This window comes from Manacus candei, unplaced genomic scaffold (genome assembly GCF_025592945.1).
Source record: "Manacus candei isolate 608988 ecotype Guabito, Panama unplaced genomic scaffold, ASM2559294v1 h1tg000093l, whole genome shotgun sequence".
NCBI classification, from domain to species: Eukaryota; Metazoa; Chordata; class Aves; order Passeriformes; family Pipridae; genus Manacus; species Manacus candei.
Genome location: NW_026138141.1, coordinates 715,883 through 734,179, shown reverse-complemented (window position 1 = coordinate 734,179; position 18,297 = coordinate 715,883). Strand labels below are relative to the sequence as shown.

General features: G+C 37.5%; 1 protein-coding gene across 1 annotated transcript in view; it reads left to right on the top strand.

Moving 5' to 3' along the window:
- Positions 1-18,297, top strand: part of OXCT1 (3-oxoacid CoA-transferase 1) — an 87,621-nt gene that overhangs the window by 44,671 nt on the left and 24,653 nt on the right. The window contains exons 8-13 of the mRNA XM_051768228.1: positions 2,381-2,488; positions 5,020-5,131; positions 5,606-5,700; positions 6,363-6,411; positions 9,720-9,792; positions 10,559-10,634. Of these exons, the coding sequence (XP_051624188.1) occupies positions 2,381-2,488; positions 5,020-5,131; positions 5,606-5,700; positions 6,363-6,411; positions 9,720-9,792; positions 10,559-10,634 (513 nt within the window). The remainder of the gene's footprint in view (positions 1-2,380; positions 2,489-5,019; positions 5,132-5,605; positions 5,701-6,362; positions 6,412-9,719; positions 9,793-10,558; positions 10,635-18,297) is intronic.

The following is an 18,297-nucleotide window of genomic DNA, read 5'->3' as shown; positions in this document are numbered from 1 at the left end:
AGCATCATCTGGTTCCCTGTGAGAGGAGCTGAGAGAGAGAGCTGGAGCAATCAGGTGGCATTTGTACTTCCCCTGTGTGAATTATTCTTTTCTCATATAAACATGCTGATTAATTTCACTTGCAGAACTGGGAAATAGTTATTTTTGCATACATCACATGCAAATTCTTAATCTCTTTTCAAAATTCCACTTTATTGCTGTGGGATATTTGAACTTACTTAATTTTAGTTCGATTTGATGCTTATTTAATATAATGGTAGAACATGGAAATTGCAAAACACCAGTAAGAATAGTGGAGGGTTGCCTGTGCACAGAAAGGTGTTGCAGTCTTCAGGGATCATTAGGCTTATCTGGAATCCTGGGACAAAATACAGTTTCCAGTGTTATGTTCATTTAGGATAATGTTTGGAAATATTAGAGGAGAAGCTATCATGCTGACTGCTGTGTCCAAAGAAACAAAATACAAACCAATTAGCAGAATGGCATGACTAATAACAAAATTCAACAATTTATTGTTGGATCAATTATTTATCCTGTGTATTCTGTGGGGTGGGGTGGGGTGGGAGAGACAGTGTGTCAAGTTTTCTAACAGCATAATTCTATTGGAGTTGGTTGAATTGTGCCAAGATTCCGGTTTTATAATCTCAACTCCTGCAGCAGATAGATGTAGTTCTTTTGTGAGAAAATTCCAATCAGGACCAATTAGTATTCCCCAGGCCTAATTTTCCACCTGATAAATGAAGAAATATTTAATTAGAAAGGATGAATTTGAAAATTCTGCTAGTAGCAGATGATCTTGCTCGCCTATGACTCTGTTGAAGAGTCTTGTCTCCTGCTTCTCCTCCCTTTTGAGCATATTCTGACAGTAGTCACTGTACCAGGAGTGCAGTGTGCTTCAGCTGTGTGCTTCAGGAGTTTATCCTGTGTTTGATTTGGTCTCCATATTAATCTTAAAATTCACATATAAAATAAAAAAACTTGAAGTGAGATGAATGCAAGTGGAGCATTTTTTCATGAAAGCCCTAGTTAGAATTTTCAAAATATTGATTTGATTATCTCTCATTATCTTGTGGGTAAGGGCTTTCTGGATGTGGGATTCTGCTCTGCATGAGCACTGAGTTTGGTGTTGCTGTGGCTGTTATTGCGTCCTCCTTAGCACCTTTGTCTTAGAGATTTCAAAGCTCATCTTTTCTGTCTCCTTAATCCAGGGCTTTTTTAAGGGATCATCTGAACCTGATCCCTGGTCTTTAGTTTGTTAATTTTTCTTCTCCCTCTACTGCTCTTAGGGTGGATTGGTTTGTGTGTTTGTTTGTTTATTGTCACAATTCAAGACACAGTAGGAAGGTAATTGTCTATCAGATATACTATAGATTTTAATATTGATCACATTGTGCAGTAACAGTAGGATGTCAAATTGAATTTTAAGCTCTTTAGTGTTGCTTCACTGGTGATGGCTGTTAAGTGATGTACCCTTACTGATTTATCATACTCTAGGTCTTGTTTTGGGATTATTAAACTACAGACATTCTGGAAAGTTTAACTAATTCCTGGTAATAAAGGAAACTTAGTGAATTTCTTTTAAACTTTGAATAGATTGTTCTATATTATCTTTGACCTCTTGTTCTAACATTACATGTTTTCCCGTGGTTGGATTCAGGTACAACACTAACATTAGTGTCTGTTTTGTGGGAGAGTGAGATGTGCTCTGTGCACTTCAGACGTGCACCAGACGTGACTGAAGGTCTGTGCTGCAGGAAGCTGCCTATAGCAGGATCTCTAGCTAGACCACCTTGAACTCAGACTTTGAAGGAAGGAAAACCTTATTGTCTGTGGTGCTCCAAATAGGTGACATTTCAAATCTATGTGTGGATGAGTGTCATTTTGTGCTGAATCTGTTTCACTTACTGTAGAGACTTCTAGATCTTCATCTTGCAATCCATTATTACAGTTCAAATGTTTTCTATTTATTTTGAGTACACTATGGAAAATCTTTGAGCCAGCTTCTATACTTGTATCCTCAAAATTCACAGTTCTGCTTTATATTTTGTTACTAGCATATTGGTTTCCTCTGGACAGAAATTATTTTTGGGTACAAAAAACTCTGACATAACTGTACATGTTATATTTCTTCAAGTTGGCCATACAGATTGGGCTGTTAAAACATAAACTACTTTCAATTTGTATGAAGAAATATCCTTTGAAAGAAGAGGACAGATAAGCATCTAAATTAACCTATTTTAAAGGCTGTATGTATTTTGCCCCATTCCTTATTTTTCTTGATGTAATACACCGTATATTTAATATTTGAAACTTTATTGTTATTAAACACTTTAATTGAATACTTTTTTCTAAATGTTTTCACTTTCCATTTTTTCTGTAGGTGGAAGAAATTGTTGATATAGGAGCATTTGCCCCAGAAGACATTCATGTTCCCAAAATCTATGTCGATCGTCTATTACAAGGAGAGAAGTTTGAGAAGAGAATTGAAGTAAGTAGCTGAGATTCTTGGTCATGATGTATTTCAGTTTGGAGCGTATTTAAAATTTGCAGAGTTTTTGCCATACCCACCGATTCTTAACACTGAGAAAACAGTGTGAGAAAGACCTGTCAAGTTTGGTAAGTACTGAAGGTTAGGTAGGTACTTACGTGGTGAGGTGGGCTCTGGGAATTTATCCTTGTTTCTTAAACCTCAGACCCTATGGTTCAGTCCTTGAATGATTTAGAGCAACTGCCTTCAGACCTGGATGGCTTTACCACAGCTGAAAATTTGGTGGAAAATGCTACTTCATTCTCCTTTCTTCCCTCAGTTCACTTGCTGTAGGCACAACAGGGGGAACACCTAGACCAGAAGCTGACTTTGATGATTAGATGCTGTCTTTTCCACTGGAAAGCTCTTGACATGGGCACATAGGGCCAGTCTCTTTTGTGCCATGTATTGAATTATGTTGTGCTGCAAAGGTCTTGGAAACTTTTGTTTCCTTTTCTTTAATCAGGAACTTTTTTAGCCAGTGGCCTTTCTGGTCTAAATAAAAGATGTCAGTAACTATTAAAAGTTGCAGCAATAATATTCTACCACTGAAAATTATGATTATGTAATTGTTGTCTGTTGTTTCTGTGGCTTTACCTCACTCAGTCTATGTCTCTGTATTCGTTTTGATGATGTGACAATGCTTTTAAAGTGCAGTTTAAAATTCTGTATTTCTCTTGTATCTCCATACTTGGGAGGGGAATTTTTCAAAATGTCATCAGAAGAGCTGGTGGAGAGGGAGAAATATGAGAAGGAAAAAAACGTTTGGGGTAAAAAAAAGGTGCAGAAAGGAATTCTAATAGTTAAACTTTCATTGTTAAAACCAAGTCACAAAATGCTGGAAAGTCATACAAGGCCTTTTCTGTGAGTAAACTCTTGTGAATGTTAAAGTTAAAAAGCTTTTTTTTCTTTCCATCTGTTCATTCTGCAAGAACATATTGCATGTTGTTAAGTAATTGACTGTAAACAGATGTGTCAAACCTTTTTTTTTTTACCCCTCTGGTCATGTCGGGTTAGATTGCAATTAGTGGTGTATCTCCTTCTTCTGAATGGATGCATTATCTCACAGAAGAGCTTTTCACCTTACATGACAGAAATCTTTTTTGCATTTATTAAACTGTTGCTTTTACTGCATCTTGGGCAAATAAGTGAATACACCTGCCTAGTCAACTGCCCCCTTCCCTATATGCTTAAGAAAAAAAATAAAGGGAGGGTAAAGAAAGCTACTATAAACTGCCAAGCAAAGTTGTAACAGAGATTAATTTAGGTTGTGACAATTTTGTAATTCTGGCAGTTACTAGAGGTATAGGAAAGAAATGGCAGATTTATTTACTCTTCCATTACATTTTATATATGAAGTGGCTGTACGAAGTGTTGAGTATGATAAGTGGTAAGGGAACATGAGGAATAAGAGAAATAAAGAGAAGCTAGTCTGTCGTAATTCTTACTGGCTCTAAATAGCAGTTCCCACCTAATATGGCTCAGAAGTGGTCCCTCTCGTGCAAGTCATACTTTCTATCCAGTCTTCTCTTTGCTGCAGAGAAACCCTCTGTAATTGTTCTTAATTCTTCTATAATCTGCAAATGAAGCAATTCTAGGGAAAATAGCCAAGGCATAAAATGAAAGTTGCTGGGAAATTCAGGAGGGTTGATCCTACTGGTTTCTCACTGCCAAGGGTGAAGGTGACTCTGCAAAAATTCTTTTGCAATGATGAAAAGTAACAGAGGATAATTTTTCCTGATGTGCTAATTGTAGGCCTGAAGTAAGAGAGGATGTGAAGGCAAATGGGGGTGTAGGACATGATGTTGTCCAGAGGAGTTTTATATACATAGGAGAGATGAGCAAAGGACATAATCTATGTAGACAATAATTTACAAAAAAGGTGTCACAAACTTCTTTAATGTCATGGCTTTTTCACCAATATGTGATTGGTGAAACATCAGCTTAAGGCCAGAAAATTGCAGGAAACAACTTCAGGCAGATGTATGGAAGATTACAGAGATTTTTGTTAGAAAACTTCTGTTTCTTAGCTCCACTATCTTTAGATGAATGGCTTTTGTCTGTCTTATGCTTATAAATCTAGGATACCTCATTAAATTGAATGAATGCAGAAAGAGAAAGATATTTGTGTTTTCAGCTGACATTTTACAAATCTATTTAGGTGTCTCTGGGGTAATGAATCTCAGACTTGCTAGTATTTGCACTAATGCTTGGTGCTTTCTTCACCACTTGTCTATGTATCAGGCTTGGCAATACAGACCAAAAAAATAACATTTTGCTGTAAGGCTGTCGTTGGCAGTATTTGATGACTGCGTTGGCCTAGGTAAGCTTGAATGGATAAAATAAAGGGTCATTTTTTTGTAGAAGATGTAGAATAAATAACTTTATTTTCAGACCAAGTATCTCAGTGCAATCACAAATCAGGCTTTTGTGTCTTGAGAAGCAAGAATCTGGATTCTACTCTTTACTTATGATTATTTCTTATTTTGCAGCGTTTATCAATTCGAAAGCCTGAAGACTCAAAAGCCAAACAAAAGCAAGGAGACAACGTGAGGGAGAGGATCATCAAACGGGCTGCTTTGGAGTTTGAAGATGGCATGTATGGTATCCTTCAGCTGTGCTATAGATGAAAATGAGGACTGATTAGAATAACAACTGCATCTGGCTTGTTTAGGACAGGTTAATAAGCATGCTCATTGTTTTTCCCAGACCCTCTGATTCTCTCATTTTGTTAATATGCAATTGAAAGAGAAGGGATGCTAAGACATAGAGTACCTGGAGTTTTTATCCGGGGGTATCTGGGGGGTTTGTTAGCAGTTGAATGTTTTGAAAGAATTTCTTGAAAAAGTTGAAAATGAAGCTTTACTTGCACTGTCATTTTTTTGTCATGTAAAGGATTTGACAGAATAAAATTAGACAGTCCAAATGGCAAAATAATTCATCACAAATATGAGACATATAAATAAAAATGAAAGTGTTTGTGAAGAGAACAGTTCTAGTCTAATCATTTTACAATGATAACTTGTTTTGATTTACTAGTTTGCAGTAAATGTTTGTGCCTTAACCACTTCTTTTCAGCTAATCTGGGTATTGGAATCCCACTGTTGGCCAGTAACTTCATCAGTCCAGACATAACTGTTCACTTACAAAGTGAAAATGGAGTCTTGGGTTTGGTAAGAATATATTGTGGTCACTTACTACAGTGTTTTTATCTTGGAGTGGCTAGGTTTTATTCCCCGCCGATCTCCAACTTGATTATAATTTTAGTAAAAAATCATATTCAAATATATGCCATATTACATCACCATAAAATTCTTATTGTACTGCAGGGAAGTTAAGTTTTTAAAGAAATGCTCACTTTATGATTATAGTGCTACTTTGCTAAGGATCTTCTTAAGTACATGTTTTGCTGGAATCAGAACCTTCACTAGTTTGCAAGGCCAAGTATTGTAAGTCTTATCAAACATAATTTTAAATAAATCTTAATATTATATTCACTGTCAATATAGCTTTATGAAGTTGCAGTTACTTAACTTTTTCTGAAAAATGTCTGTCACTTTGGTTAAGAACAAAAAAAAACCCAAATCAAACAAACCCCCCACTTCATGGTTGTTTAGTAATTCTAGCAGCCTCTGACAATATGTCCATCAGGCCATGTGTTAGTTGATGTAAATTGTTGCTTGTATTGTCAGGATATTTTTTCTGCTGAAGATAAAAAATGCATCTCTGTGATGATCTGTTTTCAGTAATAAGCATAGGAAATAATAAAACAGTTATGAATTGTATTTCAAAGGTATTTTAATATAAAGCTGACATACATCTTTATTGTTGTCAGGGTCCTTATCCACTTGAAAGTGAAGTAGATCCAGACCTGATTAATGCAGGTAAAATATTTTAATTAACTTTAATTCATGGAAAGTGATTATTCATTGTTAACTTAAAAATTTTCTTTTGATGTAGTACTTGAACCCAGAATTCTGTTTTATTTGTTCATAAATGTTAATATATTTGTCTTCCTTTAAGTAAAGGCTGGTTTTGATCAATGGAGATATTTAATATTCTTGGTAGAGGGCTTATGCTTTGATGCATTTTAGTAGCTACTAAAGGAAACTCTCTTCCAGGCCAGTCAGTAAAGGGTCAAATCATCATTTTCACAAGTGAGATTGTTTCGTGCAGCCTGTATGGAAATATGTTTTTTTTTCTTGCTGCTTTTCACCTTGTGTTTTTTAGAAAATGATTTTCAGTAATTTATGCTTGGGACATGTTTTCAAACATCCTGTGTATAATGGCCTGGTTTATTCCTGGCCACGCAGTGTAACTCATTTGCATTCAGAGAGGGAGTGGCAGCCAAGGCGGGGGAAGGACCCTGCCCAGATGGGACCTGGCACAGTGAGGGGCTCTGCTGGGGGCAGCTGCTCTTGCCACTTTAGTGGGGGAGTGACAGTGCTGGTTTTGCCCAGCTGTTTTGGTGCATTTCACCTCAGAAGCAGCCATGCAATGTAAAAACATAAGCTTTTTATGATTTAGTGCATCTGTCTGATTTTTTTTTTCAGTAAGTTGTGCCTATGTACATTTTCTGTTTCCGTGTAAAATAACTCTTCTATATTGTGTTATGACAAAGAAAAGTGGGCCTTGGAACCTTCTCATGGATGTTAATGGTACAGGTTATAGACCTGACACATCTTAGAGTTTTTTTCATATGGCAAATATATACTTTTCATATTTTTTTATTGAAGTATACATATACATACATACAAATACAGGTATGCATGTGTACACATGTATCTATACAGACAGTGCCTTTCTCAGTGGCTGTTAGCAAGTACAATTAAATTCTGAAAAGTCAAAGAAGATGAAGCACTGACATCAAATAAGCTTTTAATTTAATATCAGGGTGCGGTCCAGCAATTGTTCATTGACTTGAAATATTTGCTGCTTGGCTCAACTAATTGATACCATTATCATACTGCTATGTAACTGCCCTTGTTACAGTACTGTATTTTAAATAGTAAGTTATCTGAGGCCATCTTCAGGTTTGAAATAAAAAATGATTAAGAAATTGAGTCCATCATTTCACCAGTAGCTACGTAATTCTTTTGATACACTGTATGAAGGAATATTTCAGAGGTGTCACAGGCAGGAAAACATTATTTAGAAGAAAAAAAATACTATAAAAGGTGAAATTATGTGCTTGTCTTTTAGAACTGAAGTTTTTATATGGGTGCATATGAAAAATGCACATGTTAACAGAGTGACAATGGAAAAAATGTCAAAGAACTTCATAAATTCCCTGAAAAGTCATTTTGCTTTAATGTGGAAGTCAAGATGATCTTGAATTGTTATTTGTAGTTGATAAGAATTTTTGCAGAGAATCTGGAAGGGATCAAGCTGACATAAGAGGTCAGAATGCAAAATGAAAATCAGATTATTCTAGTATTGGAAGTTCAGTGTTAAGCAGCTTCACATTTTCCTCTGAAGCTGCAGTAAACTGGACATAGGATAGGTGAACCTCAGATCTACCACCAAAATTATTATTGCTATAATTGTTGAAACATTCAGAAGCTGCTAAATCCCACTAACACATGGCTGGATTAAAACTATTCTAGGTGCTTTCCAGCCAAATTTATAAAATGAAGTGCAGAAAACAGAAGCTAAATGGCAGAGGAATAGAAATTGATTCTGTTCTCATTCATCAACTGGAATGATCCAATATCAGTCCCAAAGTCCACATTTTGAAATGTACACCTGGCCTGGGCTTTTGCCAAGTTTTTATCTGCAAATGTAATTGTATTGCTATGAGATATGTATGGGTTTTTCTGTTTGTCCCATTTTCTGAGTGTGTCATGTGAAGTTTATCTTCACTGCAATTGAAAGGTAGACTACTCTATTACAGCAGAAATATTTAAAAGTGCTGACATCCCGAGAACATTTGCAAGAAATGGGTAATGTGGTGCGCTTTCTACATTATTCTGTAGTCCTAAGCCTGTGTCTCATTTCTTCTCATCATTGCCTTACCCGTCACTTTATCCTAGGCCTCTGGCATCATGGCACTGCCTGCAGGCCACATTGTCTTCCCACTGCCTTGAGTGGGTGACTGGTAGGGAAGGACAATTCAGGCAGTCTCAGCAGGTCTGGGCTTTAGCATGAGTGAATTCTCACAGTGTGACTGCAAGACCACTTGTATGACCTTAATTCTATATATTATTCTGTGTGTCAAAATTTAATTTCCATACAACTAGTATATAAGATACATCAGGTGAACTCAGTAATTAAAGCAAGTATATTAGATCTGTGTTTTAACTTTTCTACACTGTTTTATTCTCTATTCCCATCCTCTCAGTTAATTTCATTGTCTTTTTTCCTCTGTTTTTCGGAAACTGTTTAATGATGCCTTATTCCCCTTTTCATTTGTAATGATACCTTATTCCCCTTTTCCTTTGTTGTTACACTGTTCCTTTACAATGTCATCTGGTGCTAAAATATTTCGGTTTGTTGGTTTTTTTCTCTCAAGTTTCCCATGCTTAGTTTATAATTTCACCTTTGTCTGTCTTTCTTATGCCTTTTCAGAGGCACCCTGTATATGTGGTTGTTGCTTAGACTGATTCAAAGAATTGGCAGGAAAGGAAGAAAAGAGCCCTGGACAGACATATAAGATGCTTCCAGGTGTGCTCCATTGCTTGACCCAATCATTGTTCAGAGAACAGTACAGCACTCAGAAGCACATTTTCTTGTGCACTTTAACAAAGCAAGAATAGACTAGACCTGTCATTTATCTTTCTGTATTCTACATTGTTAGCACTATAAACTCTGTCACTCTTTCTTGCAGCCTCCCTGTCTCCTGAAGACCCTCTCTTTCTCTGTTTCAAAAGAGTTACTTCTCACTTTTTGTATGAATTGTGCAGAAAGCTAAAGTCCACAGATATTTCTTACACTCTGGTTTTAGTGATGTCTTGCCTGGAACTGCAGGTGGTCAAAGACCAGACAATCCTATCATTAAAACCTGAAAACAAATTGCTTCACAATTCAATATGACTGATTAGGGTAACCTTTGACATAGTAAGGGTAATCAGGTCCATAGTTGTACTGACTCCAAAGGAATTTCATAAAAAAACCTTATTTCTTGATTAATAGCTGTGACTTGATTTGTCAAAGAAATAAAATACATACATACTGTAGCTTATTTCTTTTACAGGTAAGGAGACAGTGACTGTTCTTCCAGGTTCTTCCTATTTCTCTAGCGATGAATCATTTGCAATGATAAGAGGGTATGTAACAACACAAACCCTGATCTTTTTGAAACAGGAAAAGAATAAACTGAGTCAATGACTGAGCTCATTAGTATTTCTTTCAAATGTGGTTAGCATTTAAAAACCTGTAAAATTATCATGGACTTAATCAGTGATGGTTTACAGAGGATTTAGCCTAGCTGTTGGAAATAAAAGAACCACTGTAACTAATAGATACCGTAATGATGTTTGTGCCTACCACCACCTGGCCATATATAAACACATTTATAACTATGTTTTAACAACTACTTTTTAGTCATTTCCAAGTATCTAATCTGTACTTGCACTCTGTATTTTTTTAGCTCAGCTTGCAATGGTGATCCTCATTCCACCTCCTTCATGGAAATTCACCCTCTGCACCTGTTTTTTGTTTGTTTTTCGGAAAGGAGGTTGGATGCAAACAAACACTAAATCCTAATGGCTCTGAAAGGATAATGAGTGCATGTAAATATGTGAAGGAGTGCACTTAAAAGTAGGAGTTCGGAGCTGATTGAGTGTGCATGCAATTAACCAAAACCAGACGAAAGTAGGAATGTTTTTGAGGCTCAGTAGGCATAAAGAGAAGTTTGCACCAGCGATACATCTAGAGGGGAAAAAAACCCAGCTATATGCGTGGCACAATGGTTGCTTTCTCTGTCATGTGCCACCATTTTTAGACTGATGTAATGAGAATGAAAAAAAGCTTCTTAAGGTTTGTGGGCTGTTACTTGAACATGATATGCTAATTGCAATTTTCTGTTGCCAGCGGCCATGTTGACTTGACAATGCTTGGAGCTATGCAAGTGTCCAAGTACGGTGACCTGGCCAACTGGATGATTCCTGTAAGTAGGTGTTTGAACTACTGTCACTATATTTAGGATAACATAGATATAGCTGAGGGTCAGGTGAAGGAGAAAAGAGCAGAAGTAGAATGTGGGTTGTGAAGTTCAAAGCATTAAAATAGAGGGTATGTGCATTTTTTCTGCATATTGCTGGCACCAAGCAATCTGCTTTCCTCTAAAACTATGCTTGCACTGAGCACTGTGAAAAGCAAAGCATGATTGATGCAAGCCTTTTTCGTTCCTCTCATGCCTTTCAAATGTCATGGGTTTTTTGCTGAGGGTTGAGAGCGACAACTCTTGTGTGGTTCCACTTGGAGCAGTGACTTGAAGAAAAGTGTAAAATAGCAAGCAACTCATTATAAAATTATAAAAAAATGCCTGCATTAGTTTTCTGAATGTTCCTGTTGACAGATCACACCATTGCCCTTTTGAATATGTTAGGAAGGAAGCGATACCACTGTATTTAGCAAAGCAGACCTACAGGTTAGAACCACAGAAATGTAAGCTAATTCCAGTATTATTTAGGCAGTTGATGACATTAAGCCATTCTTCGAACTTTATGTTTTAACATTAAACAACATATGTAACTTTCATACTGTTGACAAGTTTGATATTTTCAATGGCTTTCAATATGATACGACATCTAGACATGTCTTTTTGGCAGAGATGTCCAGAAACAAATTTTCCTATTAACCTGGTTTCAGGTATTTTTGTCTGCCTGAGCAGTGCTAAACGTCTTGGGAAAGTCTGTGAAAACTGAAAGCTGAGTACAAAAGTTTTGTCAGGAGGACACAACTGTGAAAGAATGTCCTATCTCTTGGAACGCGTTAGTTGAGACCAGCAGTCTGTAACCTCTCCAGCAGACCTGTGAGCATGGAAGTTGTGGAGCAGTGTTTGGAGCATAAGGTGCTTTTTTTGAGAGAGGACAAAGTCTGATGTGGGAGTACACAAGCAGATGTGGGAGAAGGGGTTATGTGAAGGGCTATTCCAGGTGTCTGTGGGCAATTGTAGCGCATGTGGAGGAGTTATGGCTAGGTTGAAATATGACACATAGAAGAGATAAATCCATAAGAAAACAGTTTTCCTTAGCATGTGTTTGCTTAGGTGTTCTCATAGCATAACCTGTTTTTATGGTCATACATCTGAGAACAGCTGGACTAGTGCTGACTAGATCTTTTCAGACCCCACTGATAAAAGTGCTTACTTTTTCAAGACTCTTTTCTATTTGCAGTGTCCTCCAGTTAGTATTGTGAAAAAATGAGGTCTGAAAATTAGTGCTGCCATTACTCCACCACTCTGTGTGCTCTTCTATTGATGTTTTATGTCTCTTTATAGAACTTGGTATTTTAAACATAATCTGATGATCAGGTATACTGTAGGAGTCCATGTATGATGTGCATTAAGGTTATACTGGTTGACTTTGCTTTGTCCTATTCCAGTTTCTTTTTTTTGTCTTGAAGTACTGGAACTAGAATTCAAAAGTGATTAATGAAACTGGACTCCAGAGAGTAACCCACACACACTTAGAAATATAAGGGATAAATCGTATTACATGTTTAACCCTAGATTTGCTATTTGAGCCAAGGTAAAATTATAGTAGTGTAAGTTTTCAGGGAGTTGAAGTCTTAAGTAACTAAAATTGGAGTCCACCTGATTTGGCTCTGATTCTCAAAGTTACCCAAACTCTAATTGCGTATTTTAAATAGCTCACTTAAAAAAACTTACATGTTGTAAACTGTATTTTTTCCAGGTGTTTGATGTAAACTATTGTAAATAATCTAAACTATCAGCCTAGTACTGCAGGTATATGTCAATGAGAGTCTAAGCAAGGTATTTTTCCCTTCATATCAGGCTAAGAACTACTCTTTTGTTTTAACTGGGTGAAGTAGAGCTGGTTTAGTGAAGGCACTTCTTTTATGTTATCTTGTGGTGGCTATGATGTCTTGTACAAGTAGAAACTAATTGCTTACATAGTGGCTTTTAAAAATTACTCTGAATTATTACATTCTCTGTCAAAATTTTGAAAGTAGACTAGAAAAATTATTTAAAGGTAAGTTGTCATATATAAACTAAATGGTTTTTTTGTAAATGATATTTAGAAGTTTTTTTGTAGGTGCAGTTCTAGATGATTTTAATCTATACATCTTTTTATTTCAATTGTCAGACAAATTCTAGGTTTTGTTTAGCTGTGTTGCCTTAGTCTGACATTATTTTAGAAAATGAAAGTCACTATATAAATATGTCCTTAGGCTATACTTTATGTTCAAGATTTCTTAACTCCTGAGATTTTCTTCTTTGACAATCCTTTGATCCTACTAAAACGGTGTTGAATGTTTCTGCACCTGGTGAAGCCTTCTGTTTACTCAAGCTGTACATTGAATTTGGGTAGGAAGAACTAGTTTCCTTGCTTTTTCGTTGCTTTTGTAAATTGAAGTGGCAAGAGAAGTATTCTTCAAAATACCCAAGTGAACAAGTAATAAATAAAGATTCCTGCTCTAAAGTATTCCTAGTAAACCAGCAAAAATGCATCTCTGCTTGTAGGTCATGAGGTTGAAATGTTTGGAAAAAAGTACTCCTGAATAATCATTAATAATAATCATTTTAAGGCCAAAAAATGCCAGTTGTTTCAACCAACCGTATTGGTATCTGAGGATATAAAATTTCATGCAGTTACATTTGTACTGAATCTAAGAGCTATTCAATATAGCAGTCGTTCTTGAAAAGCAATGTCATGAGCTGGAGCAATTAACCACCTGTTTTTTTACTTGGTTTCATCTGCTTGGGATGGTTATTTGAGTTTTGAATTCCGTTCCCGTTGGCTTTTCCTTGGACTTTCCTTATATGTTCCAAAGCTTTTTAGCAAGCAGTGTTCAGGGTTGTTATTCATTATAGTAAATAGAGTTACTTTTTTGATTTAAATTAAAACTTGCAGTTAAAATCAACATATTTTCTCATATTTTTTTCGTAGTTCTGTCAATTCTTTATTTGGCAAATTAGTCATGCCCAACAAGCGTTTTCTAAACTTGATAAACTACATCAATTTTTATTTAATACCTCAAGGTGTATTTTTATATCATTTAAGCATTGAATCAAAATTAATTTGGCTCGTAGTATGTTTACAGTTATCTTTTGAGGAAGAGGTGAAAATTCAAGTTTTGCTATATGTAGATAAACTTCAAATTCTATATATTTTCCCAATATAATTAGTTGACTGTCTAGAGCTTGTTTAATTCCTGTTAGAATCAGCTTCCAAAGATATATCACAACTGGAGAATATCAGAATTATTTTTATGGGTTTTTTTCAGCTTGCTAGAAACATCTGTGTTGAAGCAAAGCATGTGACAGTCTAAACTGCTTCTAAAATCTGAACTTTAGCTTGTGTCCTAAATTAGACTGAACAAAAGCACAGCATTCACAGATACTGCAGGCACAAATAATACTTACAATACCCACACAGTCCTTTCAGGGACTAAGATTCACTTTTCCAGTAGCTTTTTGCACTTTTTACTCTCTTTCAGAATACTTTTTACTATAAAGAAGTTAAACTGATTTTTGTGATGATGTTGAAATTCTTTCACTGAAATTTTGTGTGACTTACCTTCCAAGATCTGAATAATCAGAAGATGAAGGTGGTATTTTGTTCTAATGCACAGATTCATTTACACATATATTTCTTGAAACATTGAAGCTTAGATTGATTGTGATCTTTCTCAAAACTGTGCAGATTTACTTATTACTTCCTTTGGTGCTTTATGTTTTCTAAAAGGTACTGATTTTAGTTTTTCATTCATATATATCAAGAACATTATTTTCCATATCTGGTATTGCTTATTTCCTATGAAGATGGTTCTCCTTTCTGTTCAACCCCAAATTTATGAATAACTGGTATGTTTTCAAAACAGGGAAGTATAAAATCAGACTTTGGGTAGAGTTTGTCTTTTTGTTGTCTTTGATATGTACCTTTTTACTTCATACTACAGCATACACCACATGAGTCCCTATGGCTTTTTGCTATCTCTATTTTCCACGCTTCCTAACCTTTGGGTGTCTGCAAATTTCTTCTGCAGTAAGTTTTTATTTATCTGTGAGTAAATATGCCCAGTGACACTCCATAAATCCAACCAGGAGTCTTTCCAATCAGCAGTAAATTCTCCTTGGTTACTCTTATTGAGATCTGTTGGATGGATGATTCTTAATCTGCTTTATTGACATGTCACTTGTATTCTACAGTACAGATTTTTAAAATGGGATTAACCAACCCATAGACATTCAGATCATCCTGTTTTTCTTGTAAATAAGATGATATTTTATTGTCAGTTAAATTTAATTATGAGCAAGATGTATTTCTTTTTTAGTCACAAGATTTGTGTAAGGAAACTTTAAGATGGATTTTGTTGTAACATTTTTCACTTCGCTTTTCATTTAGATTTGGTTAAGCATTTCTTATACACTGTAGCTTTTGAATTCTTGTATTGATGGTATTTTCAGAGGCAAGTAATAGCTCTATGTGTTTTGAATAAGTGCCATCATGAAGCGATCCTTTCTATTCCATAAGAGCTTGATAACACTTGAGCCCTAGTGCGTGCATGTGTGTATTTACTTGCACTTATTATTAGGAACTGAGCTAAGGAAGTCTCATTGCAATAATTACAGCCCCTTCTTTGCTCTTATCGGCTGATTCTTAATGGAGAGAAAAATCCCATGAGTAAAGGAAGAAGAGAGTGTGAATATTTTAAGCACATGCAGTAAACAATGCTGTTCGCTTAGGCAGAAGTTACTTCCTAAACACTGGTGTTTGTTGGTAATTTTATTCCATTAAGCACTACTATTTAATGGCTTTTTGTCTTCCTCACTTTGGTATTTCTCCAAGTAACAAGAGTGTTTCTGAGGAGGGAAAGGAAAAGGAGGTGGCAGATTTCTGTGGAGCCCCTGGGAGGAGTGTGCAGTTGGGAGAAGTTGGTCAAGAGAGGTAGAAGAGAAACACTGAGGTCACAGGCATGGAGTAGGGCAGATAGGCCAGAACAGATAGCCCATGACTGCTGGGAGCTACTGGATGGAGCCACATTTCAGTTCATGAGTGCAGGACACACCTGACCTATCTGTGTGTCTCAAGCTAACGTCAGAAATTGCTGCTAGCAGGGCAATCCACAGCATGTACAGAGCAGCAGCAAGACCATGCACTCTCACAGCGGTGCTGGCTCCTGCGGCAATTTAAATTAATTGTCTCACTTGAGCTTTCAGAAGTTGTGGGATTGACTGCACATAGCCCTGTGTGTACTTGCTTTGTTTGTAGTTCCTTTCTTCTGATGTCTTTCTGAGACCCTCAGAATAGAAGCATTTATGAAAGAGTTTCCACTGCCCTTCTGCAGGGGCAGAAGCTTACTACAAAGTACTACAGTTACAACTTGCACAAAGTACTGCTTTTATTTTCTCCATCCTTCCTAGTAGAAGGCACATAACTATGATTGTTGTTGTGACATATATCAGAGGCTGGGCACAGGTCAAAACAAAATACCAGAGCTTCTGCTGTGTTCCTCTGTAACACCAAAACCTGTCTTTTTGATACTCATTTCTGAACATCCCTTACCATTAAACAACACTAGTATAACTACTGATACAGCTGACATGCTGTACTAGCAGAAAAACCGTAGAAACAATAGTGAAGGGACCCTGCAGCTGGAAGTTGATGAATCTGAAAGCACAAAATGGATGAAATGCCTGTGACATCAGATTTCAGTAGGGAGAAACTTACTACAGGAGAAAAATATAACTGCAGCATAACATTAAGGAGAAGGTAGCATACTCAGGAGGACTACAAGCGTGTCACAAGGTTATGCAGGGAGAATATTAGAAGGACCAAAGCCCAACTAGAAATTAATTTGGCTACTGCTATAAGAGACAATAAAAAGTGCTTCTGTAAGTACATTAACAGCAAAAGAAGTGCTAAGGAAATTCTCCATCCTTTACTGAATGCAGGGGAAACGTAATGACAAAGGACACAGAAACGGCTGAGATACTTAATACATTCTTTACCTCAGTCTTTTATAGTAAGACCAGTTGTTTCTCAGGTACTGAGCCCCCTGAGGTGGGAAACAGGGACAGGGAGCAGAATGGAGCCCCCATAATTCAGGAGGAGGTGGTTGGTGACATGCTACACCACTTAGGCACCCATGGGTCAAGGGGCCAGATGGGATCCATGCAAGGGTGCTGAGGGAGTTGGTGGAAATATTCACTGACCCACTTTTCATCATGTACCAGCAGTTCTGGTTAACCTGGGAGGTCCTTGGTGACTAGAGGTTGGTGGATGTGACACCTGTGTACAGAAGGGCCAGAAGGAGGATCAGGAGTTGCAGGTCTGTCAGCTTGACCTCAGTGCCAGGGAAGGTCCTGGAGCAGATCATCCTGAGTGCCATCATGCAGCACATGCAGGACAACCAGGGCATCGACCCAGCCAGCACAGGTTTGTGAAAGGCGGGTTGCTCTTGCTTTGAGCAACCTGATTGTCTTCTATGACAAGGTGACCTGCTTAGTGGATGACGCTGTGGCTGTTGGCTGCCTTGACATCAGTGAAGCTTTTGGCACCGTTTCCCACAATGTTCTGGAGAAAGTGGTGGCTTGTGGCTAGGATGGGTGGACATTTGGCTGGGTAAAAAACTCTCTGGGTGGCCAAGCCCACAGAGTACTGGTGATTGGAGTTACATCCAGCTTGGGGCCAGACACTAGTGGTGTTCTCCAGGGCTCAGTATTAGGACCAACCCTGTTTAATATTTGTATTGAGGATCTGGATGGGGGGGATCCAGTGCACCCTCAGTTTGCAGATGACACAAGACTGAGAGGAAGTGTTGATCTGCTGGAAGGCAGGAAGGATCTGCAGAGGGATATGGACAGTCTGGATCGATGGGCTGAGGCCAGCGATATGAGGCTCAAAAAGGCCAAGTGCTGGGTCCTGCCCATGGATCTCAGCAACCCCAAGCAGCACTGCAGGCTGAGGCAGAGTGGCTGGAAAGATGCCTGGTGGTGGAAGGACACTGAGGTGTTGGAGCATGTCCACAGAAGAGCAACAAAGCTGGTGAGGGGTCTTGTGAGCAGCAGCTGGGGGTGTTCAGCCTGGAGAAAAGAAGGCTCAGGAGAGACCTTACTGCTCTCTACAGCTAATTGAAAGGAGGTTGTAGGGAGATGGTGTTCAGCTTCTTCTTCTAACAAGTGACAGTACAAGAGGAAGAGACCTCAAGTTTTTTCAAGGAAAGTTTAGATTAGATGTTAAGAACAATTTCCCCACCAAAAAGGTTGTCAAGCATTGGACCAGGCTCCCCAGGAAAATAGTGGAGTCAGCATCCCTGCAGGTATTTAAGAGATGTGTGACACATGTGGCACTTAGTACTCATCTTAGAAGAATACTGAGGACTGATTAATGTGTGTAAATTCACAGAGGCAACCAGGATACATCCAAAGGTGCCAAAGAAGCTGGCCATTTCCTAAGCCACCAGCCGAGTGGCCAGGATTAACAAGCAGCAGCCTCAGGGATGATACTGGGCCTGACACTATTTAGTATCTCTATACTCTACAAAAAATACAAACCAAATACAATTTTGAGCAAGAAAATTAACTCTAACTTTGTATATTCTTCTGGTGGAGTATAAAATTAATGTTTTGATTGCTAAGA